A 27,076-nucleotide genomic window follows, 5' to 3' on the forward strand; every position below is an offset into this window, starting at 1 on the left:
TTTAAAGATAATACAAGCATGTTTAACACATATAGTTAATATTGTTAACAAGTTAAAGGTGTTTAAAGATAATACAAGCATGTTTAACACATATAGTTAATATTGTTAACAAGTTAAGGTGTTTAAAGATAATACAAGCATGTTTAACACATATAGATTCCTTTCTTTCATGAAGACAAGAATATAAGTTGGTGTATTACCTGATTCTGATGACTTGCTGTGATAGGAATCAGACAGTGGTGATGATAACGTCCGCATTTTCGAATGGAGGAGAAAAAAAGTCCTCCTTTCTGTCCAATACCACATGAAAGTGGTTGGTTTTTGGCATCTTATTTGTCCAGCTTCCGTACTCCTTTGTATACACTTTACAAGAAATACATTGTCGGCAAACTCCGTAGCTTGCTAGCTTGTGCACGCCAGCTTTCTGAGACTCTTATTTTGTTAGCGCAACTGTGCAACTGTGCAGTCGGTCTTTGGAGTTTTGACGACAGGTACGGCGCCAGAGTCTGTTGAAATAAAGTGTTTCTCGCCTTCCTGTCGGTACTTTTAATGAGCTGGCAGCAGCCAGCGTCATCTCAGAAGACCCTCGGGTGCCGTGAATGTCAATCAAGTGACCAAAGTGACGTCATAGTGAAGATTTATGATCGCTCATTTTTAGGACTATTTTTTTAATGCCTGGCTGGTGATCGACTGACACACCCTCCGAGATCGACCGGTAGCTCGCGATCGACGTAATGAGCACCCCTGACCTAGATGATACGAATGGGTTGGTGTTGGAATTTTTGGGATCGGTTGAAAAATGTTGACGTAGTAACAGTTTGAATGGAGAATTGGTAGTTCGGAATTTTGGGAAAACCGGGAATTTTTTACAGGAAAAAAAAAAAGAGTAACATTTGTTGTTCCAACAAAGAGGAATGTTTTGAAGGTGGAATGGTCAAAAACGGTAGAAAAATGTAGATGGTGAAAACTTTCCAGGAAGAGGTGAAAAAAGGGCTTTGGAAAACCAGGAATTCTGGGAATTCCTGGAATTTGTTTTGAACTTGGAAACGAGTAGTTTGGTTGTCCAAGGTGAGATGAGTGTGTGGATGGTGCAACGCTTCCAATCGGATGAGGAATGTGAGATACGGAGAGGTTTGTATGTTGCCCATTCATCACGGTTTACCTGACACACGAAACATAACAGAGTAGTCGAGTGTCACAATTCTTCAAAGGCGTTTTGTGGCGATTCCAACTTTGACCACAGCCGCTATCTTGAGTGGCGCTTTCAATTAATTCCTTACTGTACGCCCCGCTTTTATTCCAGGTTGTTGTCTGCCAAAAAGCCAAAACATGTTGCTGGTCCTACGCTCAATTGGGCTCAGGATGTAAATAAAATGTCATATCACAATTATTGGGTGGGTGGATGGTTGAAAGGTCAGAATCGGGATTAAAATAAGCGCAGATTTTAGAGAATGTAGGACACTGTAGAACTATTAATATGTTCATTCATTTGAAGGGGAGTTTCCTGGAAATTTATGGAAAAACGTGAATTTTGGAAAATATTGATAATAGCACAATTGCCCTAGATAATAAAGATACGAATGGGTTGGTGTTGGAATTTTTGGGATCGGTTGAAAAATGTTGACGTAGTAACAGTTTGAATTGAGAATTGGTAGTTCGGAATTTTGGGAAAACCGGGAATTTTTACAGGAAAAAAAAAAAAGAATAAAATTTGTTGTTCCAACGAAAAGGAATGGTCAAAAACGGTAAAAAAAAATGTAGATGGTGAAAACTTTCCAGGAAGAGGTGAAAAATGGGCTTTGGAAAACCAGGAATTCTGGGAATTCCTGGAATGTTTTTGAACTTAGTTTGGTTGTCCAAGGTGAGATGAGTGTGTGGATGTTGCAACGCTTCCAATCGGATGAGGAATGTGAGATACGGAGAGGTGTGTATGTAGCCCATTCATCACGGTTTACCTGACACACGAAACATAACAAATTACATTTCCATCGTTTCCAGCAGACTGCATGGCGAAAGTGGATCAAGCAAGATCCACCCAGGGATGGAGCCACATACATGAATGTGGGGATTTGTTTTTTTTTTGACAAAAAGCCAAAAATGGTGGTCAAAAGTGTGGCTGGTGTTGGTGTGTCGCTGGTCCCACGCTCACTTGTGTATCAAAGATGAAGATGAAGATGATGATGGTGCGTTCAGGGGACGGGGTGGCGTGGTTGGGAGAGTGGCCGTGCCAGCAACCTGAGGGTTCCTGGTTTGATCCCCACCTTCTACCAACCTTGTCACGTCCGTTGTGTCCTTGAGCAAGACACTTCACCCTTGCTCCTGATGGGTCCTGGTTAATGCCTTGCATGGTCATCAGTGTGTGAATGTGTGTGTGAATGTGTGTGTGTGTGAATGTGTGTGTGAATATGTGTGTGAATGTGTGGGTGAATATGTGTGTGAATGTGTGTGTGAATGTGTGTGTGAATGTGGAAATAGTGTCAAAGCGCTTTGAGTACCTTGAAGGTAGAAAAGCTATACAAGTATAAGCCATTTACTATTTACCATAATTGTGCTCAGGACGTAATGTTATAAACCGAAAAAAGCCATATCACAATTATTGTGACCAAAATGATGGCAGTTATCATAATTACTGGAATATGTGAGAAATGCTTCATAAAGTGTAAGAAAATAGTGTGAAAATGTAAACATAGAAACCTGAGAAGAACTATTTTCTGCAGGTTTAGTGGCAGGAAATAACGTCTGTGTAACATGAATTTGCCATGTTATTTTTATTTAACTATGGAAATGATTTTTTGTTATGCAGTAATTATTTGAATATTATTATTATTATATTGATCAATATCGATAATTATTGACATTTTCTATGACCTATGTAAAATAAGGAGCAGGAGAATATTAAAGCTGCAAGCAGCATTGGTCGGGCCCGCGTATTTGGCAGGTGCTAGTCCTAAGTGTACCAATACTTTTGTCCAGTGGTAGTCATAAGTGTCCCAATACTTTTGTCTACTTTTAGTCCTAAGTGTCCCAATACTTTTGTCTACTTTTAGTCTGAAGTGTCCCAAGACTTTTGTCTAGTGTACCTACCTTGTCTGCATTGTGTGGGCACGTTGGTGCTTCCTGCTTTTAAGCAGCCATCTTAAAAAAACAGCAGCGCAGCAGCATCAGCGCAGCGGCTCTTTGAAGGCTCATAAAATCAAAACCAGAGCAGTTATAAAAAAAGCGCTTCTGTCATTGTAATCACAAGGGTTCAATCTCTCTCCTGTGTTAGTTTGAAGCCGAAACGACAAACGCGCTCAGAGGAGATAGTTTTTGAAGGAAGGTGACCGGTTTTTACAAAAAAATGTGTTTTGAAGGGGGAATAGCAAACTTCCTGTTGATTTTTGCTGGGGGTTGTCAATTTATGAAATGTAGGTCTACGTGAGACCTACATAGAGGTTTTTGTTTCATGTCTCTCCGACCTTCCCAGTGGGAGTTACAGGCAGTTTTGTCATTTTTTTCTTCCGAGGAGCAGTTTTTTTTGCGTTTTATTAAAAAATTGCAGTAGAGCGCAATTTTGAGATTTGGGGTTAGGTTTTTTTTTTTTTTAGATCGCAATGTTTGCCAGTCCTGATGTGTGCGTTCAGTTTGGTGAGTTTTGAAGCATGTTAAGGGGGTCAAAATACAGCTCAAAGAGGCAAAAGTTACTGTTTTTAGTACATTTTTGTCTTGAAGGGGGAATTTCCAACTTCCTGTAGATTTTTGGCCGAGGAAATAAATTAATAAAATTTAAGTCTAAGTGAGACCTACATAGAGGTTTTTGTTTCATGTCTCTACGACATTCGTACTGGGAGTTAGAAAACGTTTACTTTGTAGGGGGCGCTAGAGCGCAATTTTGGGTTTTGGGGTTTGGTTTTTTTACCAAGTTTTTTACCGAGTTTATTTTTATTTATTTATTTATTCATTTTTTATTTTTTATTAAATCAACCGAGTTTATTTATGTGTGCATCAAATTTGGTGTGTTTTGAAGCATGTTGAGACGGTCAAAGTACCGCGCAAAGCTGCGGAATAAGAAAGAATAATAATAAAACCTTACAAATTCAATAGGTCCTTATGTCCCATACAATGGGCCATGCGGGCCCTAAATATACTTTATTCCTCTGATTATAATCCCTCAGCTGTCAAGGCAGAAAGGAAATGTCAACACAAACATGGAAAATCAATCAATCAATCAATCAATGTTTATTTATATAGCCCTAAATCACAAGTGTCTCAAAGGGCTGCACAAGCCACAACGACATCCTCGGTACAAAGCCCACATAAGGGCAAGGAAAAACTCACCCCAGTGGGACGTCGATGTGAATGACTATGAGAAACGCTTTAGGGGCATGTAGAGTTGGGTGTCATCAGCATAACAATGAAAGCTAACACCGTATTTGCGTATGATGTCGCCTAGCAACAGCATGTAAATACTAAAGAGTGCAGGGCCAAGAACTGAACCCTGAGGAACTCCGCACGTTACCTTAACATAGTCCGAGGTCACATTATTATGGGAGACGCATTGCATCCTGTCAGTAAGATAAGAGTTAAACCACGACAAAGCTAAGTCTGACATACCAGTACGTGTTTTGATACGCTCTAATAAAATATTATGATCGACGGTATGGAAAGCAGCGCTAAGATGAAGAAGCAGCAACATAGATGACGCATCAGAATCCATCGTTAGCAGTAGATCATTAGTCATTTTTGCGAGGGCTGTCTCCGTAGAGTGATTTGCCCTGAAACCGGATTGAAAAGGTTCACAGAGATTGTTAGACACTAAGTGTTCATTTAACTGCTGTGCGACAATTTTTTCGAGGATTTTGGAAATAAAGGGAAGGTGGGACACCGGTCGGTAGTTTACCATGAGGTCAGGATCAAGGTTAGGTCTTTTGAGCAGAGGATGAATAACCGCTTTCTTGAATGCTAGGGGAACAGTGCCAGAGGAAAGTGATAAGTTTATAATATTTAGCACTGATGGACCTAATAATACAAAAAGCTCCTTGATAAGTTTCCCAGGAAGTGGGTCAAGTAAACATGTTGTTTGTTTTATCCCACTTACACGCCGTAATAGTTCCTCTAATGTTATTTCATCAAAAAGAGAGAGACTATTTTGTATTGCAGTATCCGTCGTATATACAGTTGTATCTGTGTTAATAGAACCCAGTTGTAGCTTTAATATCCTTTCTAATGACTTCAATTTTCTTATTAAAGAAATTCATAAAGTCATCTGCCGAGTGGGTGGAGCTATTGGGAGGAGTCCCTTGTTGGGTTAGCGATGCTACTGTACTGAACAAACATTTAGGGTCGTTTTTGTTGAGGCGCATGAGATTTGAGTAATATTTAGCTTTAGCTAAGGTAAGCATGCGTTTATACGATATTAAACTATCACTCCATGCTTGATGGAAAACCTCAAGCTTGGTCGCGCGCCATTTGCGTTCCAACTTTCTACATGATAATTTATGAGCTCTGGTTTCTTCTGTAAACCATGGGGTGCGCCTTTTAGGGGCCCTTTTTTGTTTTAGCGGTGCTATACTATCAATGGTTTTGCGCAGGGCATTGTCAAAGTTGTTAGTGAGGTTATCAATAGAGCTGACATAATTTGGGAATGGTGCCATTACCGAAGGCAGTAGGCCAGCAAGAGTCATCGTTGTGAAAACAAACAATGTCAACAAAATAGTCAAATCACATTGAACATTTAACAATAATCTCTTAAAATGAAGGTGCAAAAACAAGGAATATGTAAGAAATGCTTCATAAAGTGTAAGAAAATAGTGTGAAAATGTAAACATAGAAAGCTGAGAAGAACTATTTTCTGCAGGTTTAGTGGCAGGAAGTAACAACTGTGCTCTAAAGGGTGAGCGCGGGTAAGGTGGTGTGGTATTAGCGCTCTTGCCTTGCATCCTGTACGGGGGGGGGGGGTCAGGTTCAACCCGTGGAGGGAACAACAAAACTAGACTTTTATTCAGTTAAACAGGAAACGAGAACCTGAAAAAAAAAAAAACTGATTTTTAGTGGCAGGTTGTTACGGCTGTGCTCTAAAGGGTGAGCGTGGCTAAGGTGGTGTGGCACATAGCATCATGTACACACCACATTGGTCTGACTACGGTCCCTTGGAAAACATCAACAAAACTGTCCAGCTGACTTTTCCTCTTTGATCCACAATGTTGACTTTCTCCTAACTTGATAGTTGATACTGTCACCTGATTGGCTGTCAGCGTGTCCCTCCCACTTCCTGCTTTGCTCCATTACCAGAGAGCGACTTCCGCTTTCTTCCGACAAAGAAGACAAACTTTTTTTTTAATCTGATATCGATTACGTGTCTATGGCGATATCGCCCAGCCCGAGAAGAAGTGTTGGATCATGTTTTGGTATCTTAAGAAGCATATTACTGGTATCGGAGTGTTTAAAGGACTGTCTTGTAGTCGTGTTGGAATTTAAGGTTGCTAGCAATTAGTGCACTAGTTGCCAGCTAGCAATTAGCACGATAGCTGCTAGCTATATATATATATATTTTTTTTTTGCAGAAGAAACAGGAAACATGGCTTCATAAGAGACATATTTTTTTTGGCTGTTGAAAAATATTTCATGACAAGTTTACTTAAAATTTTCAAAATGGAAAAACAACAAAGTATTTTGTGATAGTAGAAATATCCAAATACTGATATCATACCTGGTATCTGCCACCCTTTGTTTACATTGAAACGCCTTTGCTCAGCACTTTTTTGTCTCCTAGTATAGTATAGCATTTTGAGCTTTTCCTCGTCCTCCAGTGATAATACTACTTGTTAGAAACATCTATGGAGGCGAGGATTAGTGATCTAGAAGCCGCTCGCAAGGACGCTGCACAGTGTAAAACATGTGCTGCACAGTGTAAAACATGTGCTGCACAGTGTAAGACATGTGCTGCACAGTGTAAAACATGTGCTGCACAGTGTAAGACATGTGCTGCACAGTGTAAAACATGTGCTGCACAGTGTAAAACATGTGCTGCACAGTGTAAGACATGTGCTGCACAGTGTAAGACATGTGCTGCACAGTGTAAAACATGTGCTGCACAGTGTAAAACATGTGCTGCACAGTGTAAAACATGTGCTGCACAGTGTAAAACATGTGCTGCACAGTGAAAAACATGTGCTGCACAGCGTAAGAAATGTGCTGCACAGTGTAAAACATGTGCTGCACAGTGTAAGACGTGCTGCACAGTGTAAAACGTGCTGCACAGTGTAAACATGTGCTGCACAGTGTAAAACATGTGCTGCACAGTGTAAAACATGTGCTGCACAGTGTAAGACGTGCTGCACAGTGTAAAACATGTGCTGCAAAGTGTAAAACATGTGCTGCACAGTGTAAGACATGTGCTGCACAGTGTAAAACAGGTGCTGCACAGTGTAAAACATGTGCTGCACAGTGTAAAACATGTGCTGTACAGTGTAAAACATGTGCTGCACAGTGTAAGACATGTGCTGCACAGTGTAAAACAGGTGCTGCACAGCGTAAGACGTGCTGCACAGTGTAAAACATGTGCTGCACAGTGTAAGACATGTGCTGCACAGTGTAAAACAGGTGCTGCACAGTGTAAAACATGTGCTGCACAGTGTAAAACATGTGCTGTACAGTGTAAAACATGTGCTGCACAGTGTAAGACATGTGCTGCACAGTGTAAAACAGGTGCTGCACAGCGTAAGACGTGCTGCACAGTGTAAAACAGGTGCTGCACAGTGTAAAACATGTGCTGCACAGTGTAAGACATGTGCTGCACAGTGTAAAACATGTGCTGCACAGTGTAAAACATGTGCTGCACAGTGTAAAACATGTGCTGCACAGTGTAAAACCTGATGAACTGCTCTCTCAACTCAGTTAACAAGATCTTATAGCTGGGTTGGTAGAGTGGCCGTGCCAGCAACTTAAAGGTTCCAGGTTCGATCCCCGCTTGCGCCACTCTAGTCACTGCCGTTGTGTCCTTGGGCAAGACACTTTAGTCCGAGTGCCACCCACACTGCTTTAAATGGAACTTAGATGTTGGTTTTCACTATTTAAAAGCGCTTTGAGTTACTAGAGAAAAGCGCTATATAAATGTAATTCACTTCACATCTTCTCCCATGCAAGCCTCCAGTTTTTGTCTTGTAAATATAAATGTGTGCTCCAGGTTTCTTTCCTGTTGGGATGGTTTTAGTGTTTGGTGCGACCGGTGCGGATCAGGAGGGAAGTGAAAGTAGGAAAAAAAGGAGGAAATTCCTGGTAATCCCAGGTAATCAGGGAATTTTCGGAGTCAGGAACCATGCTGGCTTGAATGTCCAAGGTGAGGTGAGTGTGTGGATGTTGGAACGGTTCAAATCGGAGGAGAAAAGTGGAATATGCAGTAGATAGTGTGTCAACTGGGGGAACATTTCCAGGAATTTTGAGAATTGGTAAACATGCTGGCTTGAATGTGAGTGGAGTGTGTGGAAGTTGGAACGGTTCAAATCAAATGTGTGATATGCAGTAGATTAATGACCAGTCATTGTCTATAGGGAAAAAATTCCAGGAATTTTGTGAAAGGAAAAACATGTTTTGTGTTTGCTATATGTGAAGAGTAGTGTGGGTGGATGTTTGAAAGGTTGGAATCACATTTTATATCTATGAATACGTTCATTCATTTGAAGGGGAATTTCCTGGAAATTTCTGTAAAACTGGGAATTTTTGAAAATATTGATAGTAGCACAATTGTCCTAGATGATATAAATGGGTTGGGGTTGGAATTTTTGAAATCGGTTGACAAATGTTAACATAATAACAGTTTGAATTGAGAATTGGTATTTCGGAATTCCTGGAATTTTGGGAAAACCGGCAATTTGTACAAAAAAAAGAAAATAGTAACATTTGTTGTTCCAACTAAGAGGAATGTTTTGAAGGTGGAATGGTCAGAAATGGTTAAAAAATGTGGACTGTGAAAACTTTCCAGGAAGAGGTGAAAATAGGGCTTTGGAAAACCGGGAATTCTGGGAATACCTGGGATTTTTTTGCACCTGGAAAACAGTAGTTTGATTGTCCAAGGTGAGATGAGTGTGTGGATGTTGGAACGGTTCAAATCGGAGGAAAAAAGTGGAATATGCAGTAGATTGTGTATTTCCTATTCATTGTCAATGGGGAGAACATTTCCAGGAATTTTGAGAAAGGTAAAACATGTTCTGTGTTAGATATATGTGAAGAGTACGGTAGTGTGGGTGGATGGTGGAAAGGTCAGAATCGGGTTTAAAAATGGCGCAACATTTTGAGAATTTAGGGCATTCATTTGATGGGGAATTTCCTGGAAATTTCTGCCCAAAAAATACTGATACTAGCACAATTGTCCTAGATGATATAAATGGGTTGGGGTTGGAATTTTTTTTAAATCGGTTGAAAAATGTTGACGTAGTAAGAGTTTGAATTGACAATGGGTCTTTCGGAAATCCTGGAATTTCGGGAAAACCGGAAATTTGCATGGAAAAAAAAAAGAGTTACATTTGTTGTTCCAACTAAGAGGAATGTTTTGAAGGTGGAATGGTCAAAAAGGGTGAACTTGTAAAATGGTAGTTTGATTGTCCAAGGTGAGGTGAGTGTGTGGATGGTGCAACGCTTCTAATCGGGTGAGAAATGTGGGAAATGGAGAGGTTTGTACATGGCCCATTTATTTTCAATGGGTAGTCATTCCTGGTAATTCTGGGTAATCAGGGAATTTTCAGAATTGCGAAACATGCTGTCTTGAATGTGAGTGGAGTGTGTGGAAGTTGGAACGGTTCAAATCAAATGTGTGATATGCAGTAGATTAATGACCAGTCATTGTCTATAGGGAGAAAATTCCAGGAATTTTGTGAAAGGAAAAACATGTTTTGTGTTTGCTATATGTGAAGAGTAGTGTGGGTGGATGTTTGAAAGGTTGGAATCACATTTTAGATCTATGAATACGTTCATTCATTTGAAGGGGAATGTCCTGGAAATTTTTGTAAAACCGGGAATTTTTGAAAATATTGATAGGAGCACAATTGTCCTAGATGATATAAATGGGTTGGGGTTGGAATTTTTGAAATCGGTTGACAAATGTTAACATAATAACAGTTTGAATTGAGAATTGGTATTTTGGAATTCCTGGAATTTTGGGAAAACCGGCAATTTGTACAAAAAAAGAAAATAGTAACATTTGTTGTTCCAACTAAGAGGAATGTTTTGAAGGCGCAATGGTCAGAAATGGTTAAAAAATGTGGACTGTGAAAACTTTCCAAGAAGAAGTGAAAATAGAGCTTTGGAAAACCGGGAATTCTGGGAATACCTGGAATTTTTTTTAACCTGGAAAACAGTAGTTTGATTGTCCAAGGTGAGGTGAGTGTGTGGATGTTGGAACGGTTCAAATCGGAGGAGAGAAGTGGAATATGCAGTAGATAGTGTGTCAACTGGGAGAACATTTCCAGGAATTTTGAGAATTGGTAAACATGCTGGCTTGAATGTGAGTGGAGTGTGTGGAAGTTGGAACGGTTCAAATCGGATCAAAAATATGGAATATGCAGTAGATTGTTAATGACCAGTCATTGTCAATAGGAAGGGAATTCCTGGAATTTTGTGAAAGGAAATACATGTTTTTTGTTCGCTATATGTGAAGAGTAGTGTGGGTGGATGTTTGAAAGGTTGGAATCACATTTTAGATCTATGAATGCGTTCATTCAATTGAAGGGGAATTTCCTGGAAATTTCTGTAAAACCGGGAATTTTTGAAAATATTGATACTAGCACAATTGTCCTAGATGATATAAATGGGTTGGGGTTGGCATTTTTGAAATCGGTTGACAAATGTTAACATAATAACAGTTTGAATTGAGAATCGGTATTTTGGAATTCCTGGAATTTTGGGAAAACCGGCAATTTGTACAAAAAAAGAAAATAGTAACATTTGTTGTTCCAACTGAGAGGAATGTTTTGAAGGCGGAATGGTCAGAAATGGTTTAAAAATGTGGACTGTGAAAACTTTCCAGGAAGAGGTGAAAATAGGGCTTTGGAAAACCGGGAATTCTGGGAATACCTGGAAAAAATTTTGAACCTGGAAAACAGTAGTTTGATTGTCCAAGGGGAGATGAGTGTGTGGATGTTGGAACGGTTCAAATTGGAGGAGAAAAGTGGAATATGCAGTAGATAGAGTGTCAACTGGGAGAACATTTCCAGGAATTTTGAGAATTGGTAAACATGCTGGCTTGAATGTGAGTGGAGTGTGTGGAAGTTGGAACGCTTCAAATCGGATCAAAAATATGGAATATGCAGTAGATTGTTAATGACCAGTCATTGTCAATACGATGGGAATTCCTGGAATTTTGTGAAAGGAAAAACATGTTTTTTGTTCGCTATATGTGAAGAGTAGTGTGGGTGGATGTTTAAAAGGTTGGAATCACATTTTAGATCTATGAATATGTTCATTCATTTGAAGGGGAATTACCTGGAAATTTCTGTAAAACCGGGAATTTTTGAAAATATTGATACTAGCACAATTGTCCTAGATGATATAAATGGGTTGGGGTTGGAATTTTTGAAATTGGTTGACAAATGTTAACATAATAACAGTTTGAATTGAGAATTGGTATTTTGGAATTCCTGGAATTTTGGGAAAACCGGCAATTTGTACAAAAAAAAGAAAATAGTAACATTTGTTGTTCCAACTAAGAGGAATGTTTTGAAGGCGGAATGGTCAGAAATGGTTAAAAAATGTGGACTGTGAAAACTTTCCAGGAAGAGGTGAAAATAGAGCTTTGGACAACCAGGAATTCTGGGAATACCTGGAATTTTTTTGAACCTGGAAAACAGTAGTTTGATTGTCCAAGGTGAGATGAGTGTGTGGATGTTGGAACAGTTCAAATCGGAGGAGAAAAGTGGAATATGCAGTAGATTGTGTATTTCCTATTCATTGTCAATGGGGAGAACATTTCCAGGAATTTTGAGAAAGAGAAAACATGTTTTGTGTTAGATATATGTGAAGAGTAGTGTGGGTGGATGGTGGAAAGGTCAGAATCGGGTTTAGAAATGTGCAACATTTTTAGAATTTAGGGCATTCATTTGATGGGGAATTTCCTGGAAATTTCTGCCCAAAAAATACTGATACTAGCCCAATTGTCCTAGATGATATAAATGGGTTGGGGTTGGAATTTTTTTTTTCAAATCGGTTGAAAAATGTTGACGTAGTAACAGTTTGAATTGACAATGGGTATTTCGGAAATCCTGGAATTTCGGGAAAACCGGAAATTTGTACGGGGGAAAAAAAAGGGTAAAATTTGTTGTTCCAAAGAAGAGGAATGTTTTGAAGGTGGAATGGTCAAAAAGGGTGAACTTGTAAAATGGTAGTTTGATTGTCCAAGGTGAGGTGAGTGTGTGGATGGTGCAACGCTTCCAATCGGGTGAGAAATGTGGGAAATGGAGAGGTTTGTACATGGCCCATTTATTTTCAATGGGTAGTCATTCCTGGTAATTCTGGGTAATCAGGGAATTTTCAGAACTGGGAAACATGCTGTCTTGAATGTGAGTGGAGTGTGTGGAAGTTGGAACGGTTCAAATCAAATGTGTGATATGCAGTAGATTAATGACCAGTCATTGTCTATAGGGAGAAAATTCCAGGAATTTTGTGAAAGGAAAAACATGTTTTGTGTTCGCTATATGTGAAGAGTAGTGTGGGTGGATGTTTGAAAGGTTGGAATCACATTTTAGATCTATGAATACGTTCATTCATTTGAAGTGGAATTTCCTGGAAATTTCTGTAAAACCGGGAATTTTTGAAAATATTGATAGTAGCACAATTGTCCTAGATGATATAAATGGGTTGGGGTTGGAATTTTTGAAATCGGTTGAAAAATGTTGACATAGTAACAGTTTGAATTGAAAATTGGTATTTTTGAATTCCTGGAATTTTGGGAAAACTGGCAATTTGTACAAAAAAAGAAAATAGTAACATTTGTTGTTCCAACTAAGAGGAATGTTTTGAAGGTGGAATGGTCAGAAATGGTTAAAAAATGTGGACTGTGAAAACTTTCCAGGAAGAGGCGAAAATAGGGCTTTGGAAAACCGGGAATTCTGGGAATACCTGGAATTTTTTTGCACCTGGAAAACAGTAGTTTGATTGTCCAAGGTGAGATGAGTGTGTGGATGTTGGAACGGTTCAAATCGGATCAAAAATATGGAATATGCAGTAGATAGTGTGTCAACTGGGAGAACATTTCCAGGAATTTTGAGAATTGGTAAACATGCTGGCTTGAATGTGAGTGGAGTGTGTGGAAGTTGGAACGGTTCAAATCGGATCAAAAATATGGAATATGCAGTAGATTGTTAATGACCAGTCATTGTCAATAGGATGGGAATTCCTGGAATTTTGTGAAAGGAAAAACATGTTTTTTGTTCCCTATATGTGAAGAGTAGTGTGGGTGGATGTTTAAAAGGTTGGAATCACATTTTAGATCTATGAATATGTTCATTCATTTGAAGGGGAATTTCCTGTAAATTTCTGTAAAACCGGGAATTTTTGAAAATATTGATACTAGCACAATTGTCCTAGATGATATAAATGGGTTGGGGTTGGCATTTTTGAAATCGGTTGACAAATGTTAACATAATAACAGTTTGAATTGAGAATCGGTATTTTGGAATTCCTGGAATTTTGGGAAAACCGGCAATTTGTACAAAAAAAGAAAATAGTAACATTTGTTGTTCCAACTAAGAGGAATGTTTTGAAGGCGGAATGGTCAGAAATGGTTACAAAATGTGGACTGTGAAAACTTTCCAGGAAGAGATGAAAATAGGGCTTTGGAAAACCGGGAATTTTGGGAATACCTGGAATTTTTTTGCACCTGGAAAACAGTAGTTTGATTGTCCAAGGTGAGATGAGTGTGTGGATGTTGGAACGGTTCAAATCGGAGGAAAAAAGTGGAATATGCAGTAGATTGTGTATTTCCTATTCGTTGTCAATGGGGAGAACATTTCCAGGAATTTTGAGAAAGGGAAAACATGTTTTGTGTTAGATATATGTGAAGAGTAGTGTGGGTGGATGGTGGAAAGGTCAGAATCGGGTTTAAAAATGTGCAACATTTTGAGAATTTAGGGCATTCATTTGATGGGGAATTTCCTGGAAATTTCTGCCCAAAAAATACTGATACTAGCACAATTGTCCTAGATGATATAAATGGGTTGGGGTTGGAATTTTTTTTAAATCGGTTGAAAAATGTTGACGTAGTAACAGTTTGAATTGACAATGGGTATTTCGGAACTCCTGGAATTTTGGGAAAACCGGAAATTTGTATGGAAAAAAAAAAGAGTTACATTTGTTGTTCCAACTAAGAGGAATGTTTTGAAGGTGGAATGGTCAAAAAGGGTGAACTTGTAAAATGGTAGTTTGATTGTCCAAGGTGAGGTGAGTGTGTGGATGGTGCAACGCTTCCAGTCGGGTGAGAAATGTGGGAAATGGAGAGGTTTGTACATGGCCCATTTATTTTCAATGGGTAGTCATTCCTGGTAATTCTGGGTAATTAGGGAATTTTCAGAACTGGGAAACATGCTGGCTTGAATGTGAGTGGAGTGTGTGGAAGTTGGAACGGTTCAAATCAAATGTGTGATATGCAGTAGATTAATGACCAGTCATTGTCTATAGGGAGAAAATTCCAGGAATTTTGTGAAAGGAAAAACATGTTTTGTGTTTGCTATATGTGAAGAGTAGTGTGGGTGGATGTTTGAAAGGTTGGAATCACATTTTAGATCTATGAATACGTTCATTCATTTGAAGTGGAATTTCCTGGAAATTTCTGTAAAACCGGGAATTTTTGAAAATATTGATAGTAGCACAATTGTCCTAGATGATATAAATGGGTTGGGGTTGGAATTTTTAGAAATCGGTTGACAAATGTTAACATAATAACAGTTTGAATTGAGAATTGGTATTTTGGAATTCCTGGAATTTTGGGAAAACCGGCAATTTGTACGAAAAAAAGAAAATAGTAACATTTGTTGTTCCAACTAAGAGGAATGTTTTGAAGGTGGAATGGTCAGAAATGGTTAAAAAATGTGGACTGTGAAAATTTCCAGGAAGAGGTGAAAATAGGGCTTTGGAAAACCGGGAATTCTGGGAATACCTGGAATTTTTTTGAACCTGGAAAACAGTAGTTTGATTGTCCAAGGTGAGATGAGTGTGTGGATGTTGGAACGGTTCAAATCGGAGGAAAAAAGTGGAATATGCAGTAGATTGTGTATTTCCTATTCATTGTCAATGGGGAGAACATTTCCAGGAATTTTGAGAAAGGGAAAACATGTTCTGTGTTAGATATATGTGAAGAGTAGTGTGGGTGGATGGTGGAAAGGTCAGAATCGGGTTTAAAAATGTGCAACATTTTGAGAATTTAGGGCATTCATTTGATGGGGAATTTCCTGGAAATTTCTGCCCAAAAAATACTGATACTAGCACAATTGTCCTAGATGATATAAATGGGTTGGGGTTGGAATTTTTTTTAAATCGGTTGAAAAATGTTGACGTAGTAACAGTTTGAATTGACAATGGGTCTTTCGGAAATCCTGGAATTTCGGGAAAACCGGAAATTTGTATGGAAAAAAAAAAGAGTTACATTTGTTGTTCCAACTAAGAGGAATGTTTTGAAGGTGGAATGGTCAAAAAGGGTGAACTTGTAAAATGGTAGTTTGATTGTCCAAGGTGAGGTGAGTGTGTGGATGGTGCAACGCTTCCAATCGGGTGAGAAATGTGGGAAATGGCCCATTTATTTTCAATGGGTCGTCATTCCTGGTAATTCTGGGTAATCAGGGAATTTTCAGAATTACGAAATATGCTGGCTTGAATGTGAGTGGAGTGTGTGGAATGATAATGTTCATTCCTTTGAAAGGGAATTTCCTGGAAATTTCTGTAAAACTGAATTTTTTAAAATATTGATACTAGCATAATAGTAATAATAATAAATAGATGTTTTGGTGTAGAATGTTAAATGTTTGGATATTCACACAATTATAATATAATAATAGTAATAATAATATTAATAATAATAATAATAAGAAGAATAATAATAAGAAGAAGAAGAAGAAGAAGAAGAAGAAGAAGAAGAATTATAATAATAATAATAAATGTTTTGGTGTAGAAAGTTAAATGTTTGGACATTCACACAATTATATAATATTAATAATAATAATAAAAAGAATAAATACATGATTTTTTTAGTGAAGCATGTTAAATTTTAGACATTCACACAATTATATAATAATAATAATAATAATAATAATAATACAAATAATAAATAGATGATTTTTTTTGGTGAAGAATGTTAAATATTTGGACATTCACACAATTATATAATAATAATAATAATAATAATAATAATAATAATAATAATAATAATAATAAATAGATGTTTTGTTGTAAGATGTTAAATGTTTGGACATTCACACAGTTATATAATAATAATAATAATAATAATAATAATAATAAATAGATGATTTTTTGGTGTATAATGTTAAATGTTTGGACATTCACACAATTCTATAAAAATAATAATAATAACAAATAGATGTTTTGGTGTAGAATGTTATATGTTTGGACATTCACACAATTATATAATGATAATATTAATAATAATAATAATAATAATAATAATAATAATAATAATAAATAGATGTTTTGGTGTAAAAAGTTAAATTTTTGGACATTCACACAATTATATAATATTAATAATAATAGTAAAAATAATAAATAGATGATTTTTTGGTGTATAATGTTAAATGTTTGGACATTCACACAGTTATTTAATAATAATAATAATAATAATAATTATAAATAGATTATTTTTTGGTGTATAATGTTAAATGTTTGGACAATCACACAATTTATAAAAAAAATAATAATAATAACAAATAGATGTTTTGGTGTAGAATGTCATATGTTTGGACATTCACACAATTATATAATGATAATATTAATAATAATAATAATAATAAATAGATGTTTTGGTGTAAAAAGTAAAATTTTTGGACATTCACACAATTATATAATATTAATAATAATAGTAAAAATAATAAATAGATTATTTTTTTGGTGTAGAATGTTAAATGTTTGGACATTCACACAGTTATATAATAATAATAATAATAATAATAATAATAATAAATAGATGATTTTTTTGGTGTGTAATGTTAAATGTTTGAACATTCACACAATTCTATAAAAATAATAATAATAACAAATAGATGTTTTGGTGTAGAATGTTATATGTTTGGACATTCACACAATTATATAATGATAATATTAATAATAATAATAATAATAATAATAATAATAATAATAATAATAAATAGATGTTTTGGTGTGAAAAGTAAAATTTTTGGACATTCACACAATTATATAATATTAATAATAATAGCAAAAATAATAAATAGATTATTTTTTTGGTGTAGAATGTTAAATGTTTGGACATTCACACAGTTATTTAATAATAATAATAATAATAATAATAATAATAATAATGAATAGATGATTTTTTTGGTGTGTAATGTTAAATGTTTGGACAATCACACAATTATATAAAAATAATAATAATATCAAATAGATGTTTTGGTGTAGAATGTCATATGTTTGGACATTCACACAATTATATAATGATAATATTAATAATAATAATAATAATAATAAATAGATGTTTTGGTGTAAAAAGTTAAATTTTTGGACATTCACACAATTATATAATATTAATAATAATAGTAAAAATAATAAATAGATTATTTTTTTGGTGTAGAATGTTAAATGTTTGGACATTCACACAGTTATTTAATAATAATAATAATAATAATAATAATAATAATAATAAATAGATGATTTTTGGTGTATAATGTTAAATGTTTGGACATTCACACAATTCTATAAAAATAATAATAATAACAAATAGATGTTTTGGTGTAGAATGTCATATGTTTTGGTGTAGAATGTCATATGTTTGGACATTCACACAATTATATAATGATAATATTAATAATAATAATAATAATAATAATAACAAATAGATGTTTTGGTGTAGAATGTCATATGTTTGGACATTCACACAATTATATAATGATAATATTAATAATAATAATAAATAGATGTTTTGGTGTAGAAAGTTAAATTTTTGGACAATCACACAATTATATCATATGAATAATAATAGTAAAAATAATAAATAGATTATTGTTTTGATGTAGAATGTTAAATGTTTGGACATTCACACAGTTATATAATAATAATAATAATAATAATAAATAGATGAATGTCTGGGACATTGTGTTACTGAGCCAGTGGGCGTGGCCTAGTGTGGATTTCACTTCCTGCTGCAGTCGTGCAATCTGAGACGTTCACTCACTTCCTGTTTCTGCTGTCCTCTAAGACTCTTTCACCACCTCAAAGCGTCTCCATGACGACCAGGGATGGCTACCTCTCCCCTTTGAGCCAAGTTCCAGGACCTGGGAAAGATTTCCCATCTTGTAGTACTTTTGTGTGTGTTAATGAGATTGTTGTATAATAATAAAACAAAATGTTTAATGTATTGTTGGTCGTATTAACTCTGTTTGTATTCTTACACTTCTGAGTGTCATTTGCAACCATGGCTTCATTCCAGCTGATCCTACGTGTTTTGCTGTAGTCAGGAAGTAGTCTTTGCCATTCTTGTATTCTTCAAAGTGTTTATACTGTAAGTTAGGGCTGGGCGATAAAACGATATCAATATACTGTATCGCGATAGACATGTAGTCCATAGCAATAAAAATTGCGTTTCATAAAACATTCCTATATTAAAAAAAGTTCTTCTTGGTGGGAAGAAAGCGAAAGTATGAAAGCAAGGTTGGTTGCAAAGACCAAAGGCACTTGTTCTCTGGTCATGTGACACGCTAACAGCCAATCAGTAGCAACTATCATGTTTGGTTGCGCCATCTTGTTGTTTCATGGTGGATTCTGCAAGGCGCTCGTCCGCATCAAGAGCGCTAATACCACACCACCTTAGCCGTGCTCACCCTTTAGAGCACAGCCGTTATTTCCTGCCACTAAACCTGCAGAAAATAGTTCTTCTCAGGTTTACATTTTCACACTATTTTCTTACACTTTATGAAGCATTTCTTACATATTCCTTATTTTTGCACCTTCATTTGAAGAGATTATTGTTAAGTGTTCAATGTGATTTGACTATTTTGTTGACATTGTTTGTTTTCCATGTTTGTGTTGACATTTCCTTTCTGCCTTGACAGCTGAGGGATTACACTCAGAGTAATACAATATATTATTCTCCTGCTCCTTATTCTCCATAGGTCAGAAAAAAATGTCATTAACTATCGATATCGATTGATATAATAATAATATTCAAATAATTAATGCATAACTAACAAATTTATTTCCATAGTTAAATAAAAATAACATGGCAAATTCATGTTACACAGACGTTATTTCCTGCCACTAAACCTGCAGAAAATAGTTCTTCTCAGGTTTCTATGTTTACATTTTCACATTATTTTCTTACATTTTATGAAGCATTTCTTACATATTCCTTATTTTTGCACTTTCATTTTAAGAGATTATTGTTAAGTGTTCAATGTGATTTGACTATTTTGTTGACATTGTTTGTTTTCCATGTTTGTGTTGACATTTCCTTTCTGCCTTGATAGCTGAGGGATTATAATCAGAGGAAGGTTATATTTCAAATAAAATATATTATTTTCCTGCTCCTTATTTTCCATTGGTCATAAAAAAATGTCATTAATTATCGATATCGATCGATATGGTAATAACATTCAAATTAAAGCTGCAAGCAGCATTGGTCGGGCCCGCGTATTTGGCAGGTGCTAGTCCTAAGTGTCCCAATACTTTTGTCTACTTTTAGTTTGAAGTGTCCCAAGACTTTTGTCTAGTGTACCTACCTTGTCTGCATTGTGTGGGCACGTTGGTGCTTCCTGCTTTTAAGCAGCCATCTTAAAAAAACAGCAGCGCAGCAGCATCAGCGCAGCGGGTCTTTGAAGGGTCATAAAATCAAAACCGGAGCAGGTATTAAAACTCTGCTCTGTTATTTTATACACAAGGGTTTAATCTCTCTCCTGTGTTAGTTTGAAGCCGAAACGACAAACGCGCTCAGAGGAGATCGTTTTTGAAGGAAGGTGACCGGTTTTTACAAAAAATTTGTTTTGAAGGGGGAATAGCAAACTTCCTGTTGATTTTTGCTGGGGGTTGTCAATTTATGAAATGTAGGTCTAAGTGAGACCTACATAGAGGTTTTTTGTTTCATGTCTCTCCGACCTTCCCAGTGGGAGTTACACGCAGTTTTGTAATTTCTTTCTTCCGAAGAGCAGTTTTTTCTGCGTTTTATTCAAAAATTGCGCTAGAGCGCAATTTTGAGATTTGGGGTTAGGTTTTTTATTAGATCGCAAATCTTGCCAGTCCTGATGTGTGTGTTCAGTTTGGTGAGTTTTGAAGCATGTTAAGGGGGTCAAATTGCAGCTCAAAGAGGCAAAAGTGACTGATTTTACTAAAATTTAGTGTTGAAGGGGGAACAGCTTTTGGCCGAGGAAATAAATTAATACAATTTAAGTCTAAGTGAGACCTACATAGAGGTTTTTGTTTCATGTCTCTACGGCATTTGTACTGGGAGTTAGAAAAAGTTTACTTTGTAGGGGGCGCTAGAGCGCAATTTTGAGTTTTGGGGTTTGGTTTTTTCACCAAAGAGTTTTGTTCGAGTTTATTTATGTGTGCGTCAAATTTGGTGAGTTTTGAAGCATGTTAAGAGGGTCAAAGTACCGCGCAAAGCTGTGGAATAAGAAAGAATAATAATAAAACCTTACAAATTCAATAGGTCCTTATGTCCCATTGTATAAGGACTCCCTTTGGGAGTCCTTATACAATGGGCCATGCGGGCCCTAATAATCAATGCATAACAAAAAATTCCTTTCCATAGTTAAATAAAAAGAACATGGCAAATTCATGTTACACAGCCGTTATTTCCTGCCACTAAACCTGCCCTTAAAAAAAATTCCTCAGTGGGCTGCAAATGGCCCCCATGCCGCACTTTGGACACCACTGGCTTAAAGTCAGGTTGTGGTGCGTAGAAGGAAGTGAAGCAAAATAAGAGCTCTTGACTTCCTGTTTATTTTCTGTAGTGAAAAAGGGGGCGTGTGCTAATTGAGGTGTTTTGTTCCCAGCCTGACGTCAACGCCTGCTACCTGCGAGCGGCCCGCGCCGGCAACCTGGAGAAGGCGCTGGACTACCTGAAGAATGGAGTGGACATCAACATCTGCAACCAGGTGATTATTGGCAGGTTGGTGGCGGTGGTGGGCGGGGCCTAAACCCGGACTGTGTCCCACAGAACGGCCTCAACGCCCTGCACCTGGCCTCCAAGGAGGGTCACCTGGAGGTGGTGGCGGAGCTCCTGCGGCGGGGCGCCAACGTGGACGCCGCCACCAAGGTGCGTCACCTCACCGCGCTTTTAGGAGTGACGGCAGGGAAGGGGGTTCATCATTTTGCTGAAAATGATGGAAAGCGCCACTCGACTGACGCTGTGGTCAAAATTGGAGTTGCCACAAAAGCCGTTTGACACTCTGCGTGTGCACCTCCAAATTTGTCACGTTTCATGTGTCGGGTAAAGCGCAAATCCTCCTTCCTACCGTAAAAGCGACGGGCGAGTCGGAGATCATTTGTGTGACGGGACTTTGTGTGACGCTCGGCTGCTTTCGCCGGAACAAAAAAAAAATGGTGTTTCCTTTTTTGTCTCCCCCCCCCCCCCGGACAGAAAGGCAACACGGCGTTGCACATCGCGGCGCTGGCGGGCCAGATGGACGTGGTGAAGGAGCTCGTTTCGCATCACGGGAACATCAACGCGCAGTCACAGGTGGGCTTGGCGCCGTAATCATAGCTAGGAAGTCCCGCCTTTTTTGATGCCGTTATCAAAATATCAAAAGTGCCTTCAAGTACGTAAAACAAACAATATTCTTGTTGATATTCCTTCAATGTGATGACGTCATTTGGAATGAAATAAAAACTTTTTCTTTTAAGTCCATACATTCATCCATTTTCTACCGCTTGTCCCTTTCGCCACCTCATCACAGGGCCAACAGATAGTATTTTTTTTTTGGTGACATTAATATTTTTTTTGTAATGACTCAACATCAATAATATATTACAATAATAATGATATTTTAGAAGTATTTTTATTGGTCAGTATCTTTGGTATTTTCCCTCAAAAATGTGGTCAGCAGTCACGCCCATATATGGTCACGCCATCACCCAAAACTGACCGCCCACAAGATGGAAGTTGAGTCTTGTCAAGCAAAAAGCGATTTGTTACCAAAAAAATGTGCAACTAAATAAGCTCATTTTTAACCCCCCTCCCCTCAAAAAATATATGATTCAAAAATAGTAATGCAAAAAAACGCAGATTTTTAAACTGTTAAAAAAACTATTTTTAATCCAAAAATTCTTTGTTACCAAAAAAGTGCAACCAAAAAAAAATATTTTTAACCAAAAGACAATTTTTTACCAAAAAAAATTGCAACTAAATAAGCTCATTTTTAACCCCCCTCCCCTCAAAAAATATATGATTCAAAAATAGTAATGCAAAAAAACGCAGATTTTTAAACTGTTAAAAAAACTATTTTTAATCCAAAAATTCTTTACCAAAAAGTGCAACCAAAAAAAAAATATTTTTAACCAAAAGACAATTTTTTACCAAAAAAAATTGCAACTAAATAAGCTCATTTTTAACCCCCCTCCCCCCAAAAAATATATGATTCAAAAATAGTAATGCAAAAAAATGCAGATTTTTAAACTGTTAAAAAAACTATTTTTAATCCAAAAATTCTTTGTTACCAAAAAAGTGCAACCAAAAAAAATGTTTTTAACCAAAAGACAATTTTTTACCAAAAAAAATTGCAACTAAATAAGCTCATTTTTAACCCCCCTCCCCCCCAAAAATATATGATTAAGAAATAGTAATGCAAAAAAACGCAGATTTTTTAAACTGTTAAAAAAACTAATTTTAATCCAAAAATTCTTTGTTACCAAAAAAGTGCAACCAAAAAAAAATATTTTTAACCAAGACAATTTTTTACCAAAAAAAATTGCAACTAAATAAGCTCATTTTTAACCCCCCTCCCCTCAAAAAATATATGATTCAAAAATAGTAATGCAAAAAAACGCAGATTTTTAAACTGTTAAAAAAACTATTTTTAATCCAAAAATTCTTTGTTACCAAAAAAGTGCAACCAAAAAAAAATATTTTTAACCAAAAGACAATTTTTTTCCAAAAACAATTGCAACTAAATAAGCTCATTTTTAACCCCCCTCCCCTCAAAAAATATATGATTCAAAAATAGTAATGCAAAAAAACGCAGATTTTTAAACTGTTAAAAAAGCTATTTTTAATCCAAAAATTCTTTGTTACCAAAAAAGTGCAACCAAAAAAAATATTTTTTACCAAAAGACAATTGTTTACCAAAAAAAATTGCAACTAAATAAGCTCATTTTTAACCCCCCCCCCAAAAAAATATATGATGCAAAAATAGTAATGCAAAAAAACGCAGATTTTTAAACTGTTAAAAAAACTATTTTTAATCCAAAAATTCTTTGTTACCAAAAAAGTGCAACCAAAAAAAAATATTTTTAACCAAAAGACAATTTTTTACCCAAAAAAATTGCAACTAAATAAGCTCATTTTTAACCCCCCCAAAAAATATATAATTCAAAAATAGTAATGCAAAAAAACTCAGATTTTTAAACAATTAAAAATATATATTTTTAATCCAAAAATTCTTTGTTACCAAAAAAGTGCAACCAAAAAAAAATATTTTTAACCAAAAGACCATTTTTTACCAAAAAAAATTGCAACTAAATAAGCTCATTTTTAACCCCCCTCCCCCCAAAAAATATATGATTAAAAAATAGTAATGCAAAAAAAACGCAGATTTTTAAACTGTTAAAAAAAACTATTTTTAATACAAAAATTCTTTGTTACCAAAAAAGTGCAACCAAAAAAAAATATTTTTAACCAAAAGACAATTTTTTACCAAAAAAAATTGCAACTAAATAAGCTCATTTTTAACCCCCCTCCCCCCAAAAAATATATGATTCAAAAATAGTAATGCAAAAAAACACAGATTTTTAAACTGTTAAAAAAACTATTTTTAATCCAAAAATTCTTTGTTACCAAAAAAGTGCAAACAAAAAAAATGTTTTTAACCAAAAGACAATTTTTTAACAAAAAAATTGCAACTAAATAAGCTCATTTTTATCCCCCCCCCCCAAAAAAAATATATGATTCAAAATAGTAATGCAAAAAAACGCAGATTTTTGAACTATTAAAAAAACTATTTTTAATCCAAAAATTCTTTGTTACCAAAAAAATGCAACCAAAAAAAAATAATTAACCAAAAGACAGTTTGATACCAAAATAATTTGCAACTAAAAAAAGATGTTTTCAACAAAAAACATTTATAACCAAAAAAAAAAAAAAAGATTTTAGACAACACATTTTTTACCAAAAAATTAAATGTTTTAACCAAGACACAAAAATAACAGATTTGTATCTAATAAAAAACCCAATTTATTCCCAAAAAATGATTTGTCACCAAAAAGTGCAACGGACTGCCGTTGTGTCCTTGGGCAAGACACTTCACTGCTGAATGAATGTTTGGTGGTGCTCAGATACTGTCAGCTGTGGCTACAAATGTAGCTTACCACCATGTATGTGTGAATTAATGATGGCTTCTCACTTCTCTGGGAGCGCTTTCAGTCTCTAATAGAAAGGCGCTATATAAATTTAATCCATCATCATTATTATTATTATTAGAAATAAAGATTTTCAACCAAAAATTATCATAACCAAAAGTCAGTTGGTTAAAGAAAAGTGCAACCATAAAGAATATTTTTTTTAACAAAAAAAGTATTTAACCCAAAAAAATTCTAAATTCTAACCCCAAAAAAAAGATTTTTATCAACAAAATTATAACAAAAAAAATGTTGTTACCAAAAATTGTGCAACCATAAAAAAATAAAAACATATTCATATACACCTCTTTGTGTTTTTAGTCCTTATTAGCATGCTAATTTTTTTTTACAGTCGTACACCACAAAGTCATATAACTGACGCATGCTAACTGTTAGCATGCTAACTTTTTTTTAGCCTATTTTTCCAGCACTGCTTCTCAGTCATACCGTTTAGTACACGACACACAATGCTAACAGTTGCTAACTATTCTAGCCAACTCTGTGCACCTCAAATCAAATAGCGTTCAGTCTTTTGTTGCGCCCTAGAAAATGTCAGTACTGTAAGAATTGTACTCATTTACACAGCGGCTGCTAGATTGTAATGTGCATCTCGGTCCGAGTTTTTGTTAACACATTTGGAGGTGTTGAAATCGCCATGCAAAATCGCTAATGCTAATCAGTAGCACGTCAATAACAAAGCCAAAGTAGGTTATCATTTTTGGAAAAGTGGAGCCTTACTTTAGTATGGCAAGAAATATTGCATTTTAAGAACTTCGTCCTTTCTGTTTGTCCCCAGAATGGCTTCACGCCGTTGTACATGGCGGCGCAGGAGAACCACCTGGAGGTGGTCCAGTACCTGTTGGACCACGGGTCCAGTCAGAGCATCGCCACTGAGGTGATGCTCTCAATTCTTTTCTTCACGTGTCTTGTTGCCCGGGTTAAAAGTGCCAGCTGGCGGCCGCCTTTAGCTTAGCATGTAGCCGCACTGATGGCAGAAGAGTCTCCTGCAGGTAGCGCCATCAGTTAGTGTTAGTACCACAATGACTTCAAAACCAGGGTCTTTTACGTGGAAACAAATGACCGTAATATATATATATATATATTATATATATTTATATTTATTTATATATATATATATATATATATATATATATATATATATATATATATATATATATATATATATATATATATATATATATATATGTATATATACATATATATATATATATATGTATATATATATATATGTATATATATATATATATGTATATATATATGTATATATATATGTATATATATATGTATATATATATATATATATGTATATATATATATATATATTTGTGTACATATGCATATATATATATATATGCATATATATATATATATATATATATAAATATATATATATATATATTTGTGTACATATGCATATATATATATATATATATATATATATGCATATATATATATATATGCATATATATATATATATATATATATAAATATATATATATATATATTTGTGTACATATGCATATATATATATATATATATGCATATATATATATATTATTTTTTATATATATATATATATATATATATATATATATATATATATATATATATATATATATATATATATATATATGTATGTATGTATGTGTGGGGAAAAAAATCACAAGACTACTTCATTTCTACAGGCCTGTTTCATGAGGGGTTCCCTCAATCATCAGGAGATTTTTGATTGAGGGAACCCCTCATGAAACAGGCCTGTAGAGATGAAGTAGTCTTGTGATTTTTTTTCCCACACATACATATATTGCGCTCTACTACGGTATCGAGCACTATTTTTTGGATAACCTTATTAAGACATATATATATATATATATATATATATATGTATGTGTGGGAAAAAAATCACAAGACTATTTCATCTCTACAGGCCTGTTTCATGAGGGGGGGTACCCTCAATCGTCAGGAGATTTTATACATATATATATATATATATATATACATATGTATCCATATGTACGTGTATATATATATATATATATATATATATATATATATATATATATATATATATATATATATATATATATATATATATATATGTACATATGCATATTTATATATATATATATATATATATATATATATATATATATATATATATATATATTTAGAGTGTCAGGTTCTGCTCCCTTTCTGCTTGGTAGCTCTCGGGTCATGACGAGGTCTTCCTGTGGCTGTCCGACAGATCAAAGAAACCGACACCTCCACGTCGCATCCCATGGCACACAGTGGAGTTTTACAAGCC

General features: G+C 35.3%; 1 protein-coding gene across 8 annotated transcripts in view; it reads left to right on the forward strand.

Annotated features, from left to right (window-relative positions):
• Positions 1–27,076, forward strand: part of LOC133577950 (ankyrin-3-like) — a 213,807-nt gene that overhangs the window by 45,709 nt on the left and 141,022 nt on the right. For all 8 annotated transcript variants that reach the window (XM_072912710.1, XM_072912712.1, XM_072912711.1 and 5 more), the window contains exons 2-5: positions 21,192–21,293; positions 21,356–21,454; positions 21,779–21,877; positions 25,547–25,645. In XM_072912710.1, coding sequence (XP_072768811.1) covers positions 21,192–21,293; positions 21,356–21,454; positions 21,779–21,877; positions 25,547–25,645 — 399 coding nt within the window. The remainder of the gene's footprint in view (positions 1–21,191; positions 21,294–21,355; positions 21,455–21,778; positions 21,878–25,546; positions 25,646–27,076) is intronic.

The sequence above is a fragment of the Nerophis lumbriciformis genome, linkage group LG39, assembly GCF_033978685.3.
Source record: "Nerophis lumbriciformis linkage group LG39, RoL_Nlum_v2.1, whole genome shotgun sequence".
Lineage (NCBI taxonomy): Eukaryota > Metazoa > Chordata > Actinopteri > Syngnathiformes > Syngnathidae > Nerophis > Nerophis lumbriciformis.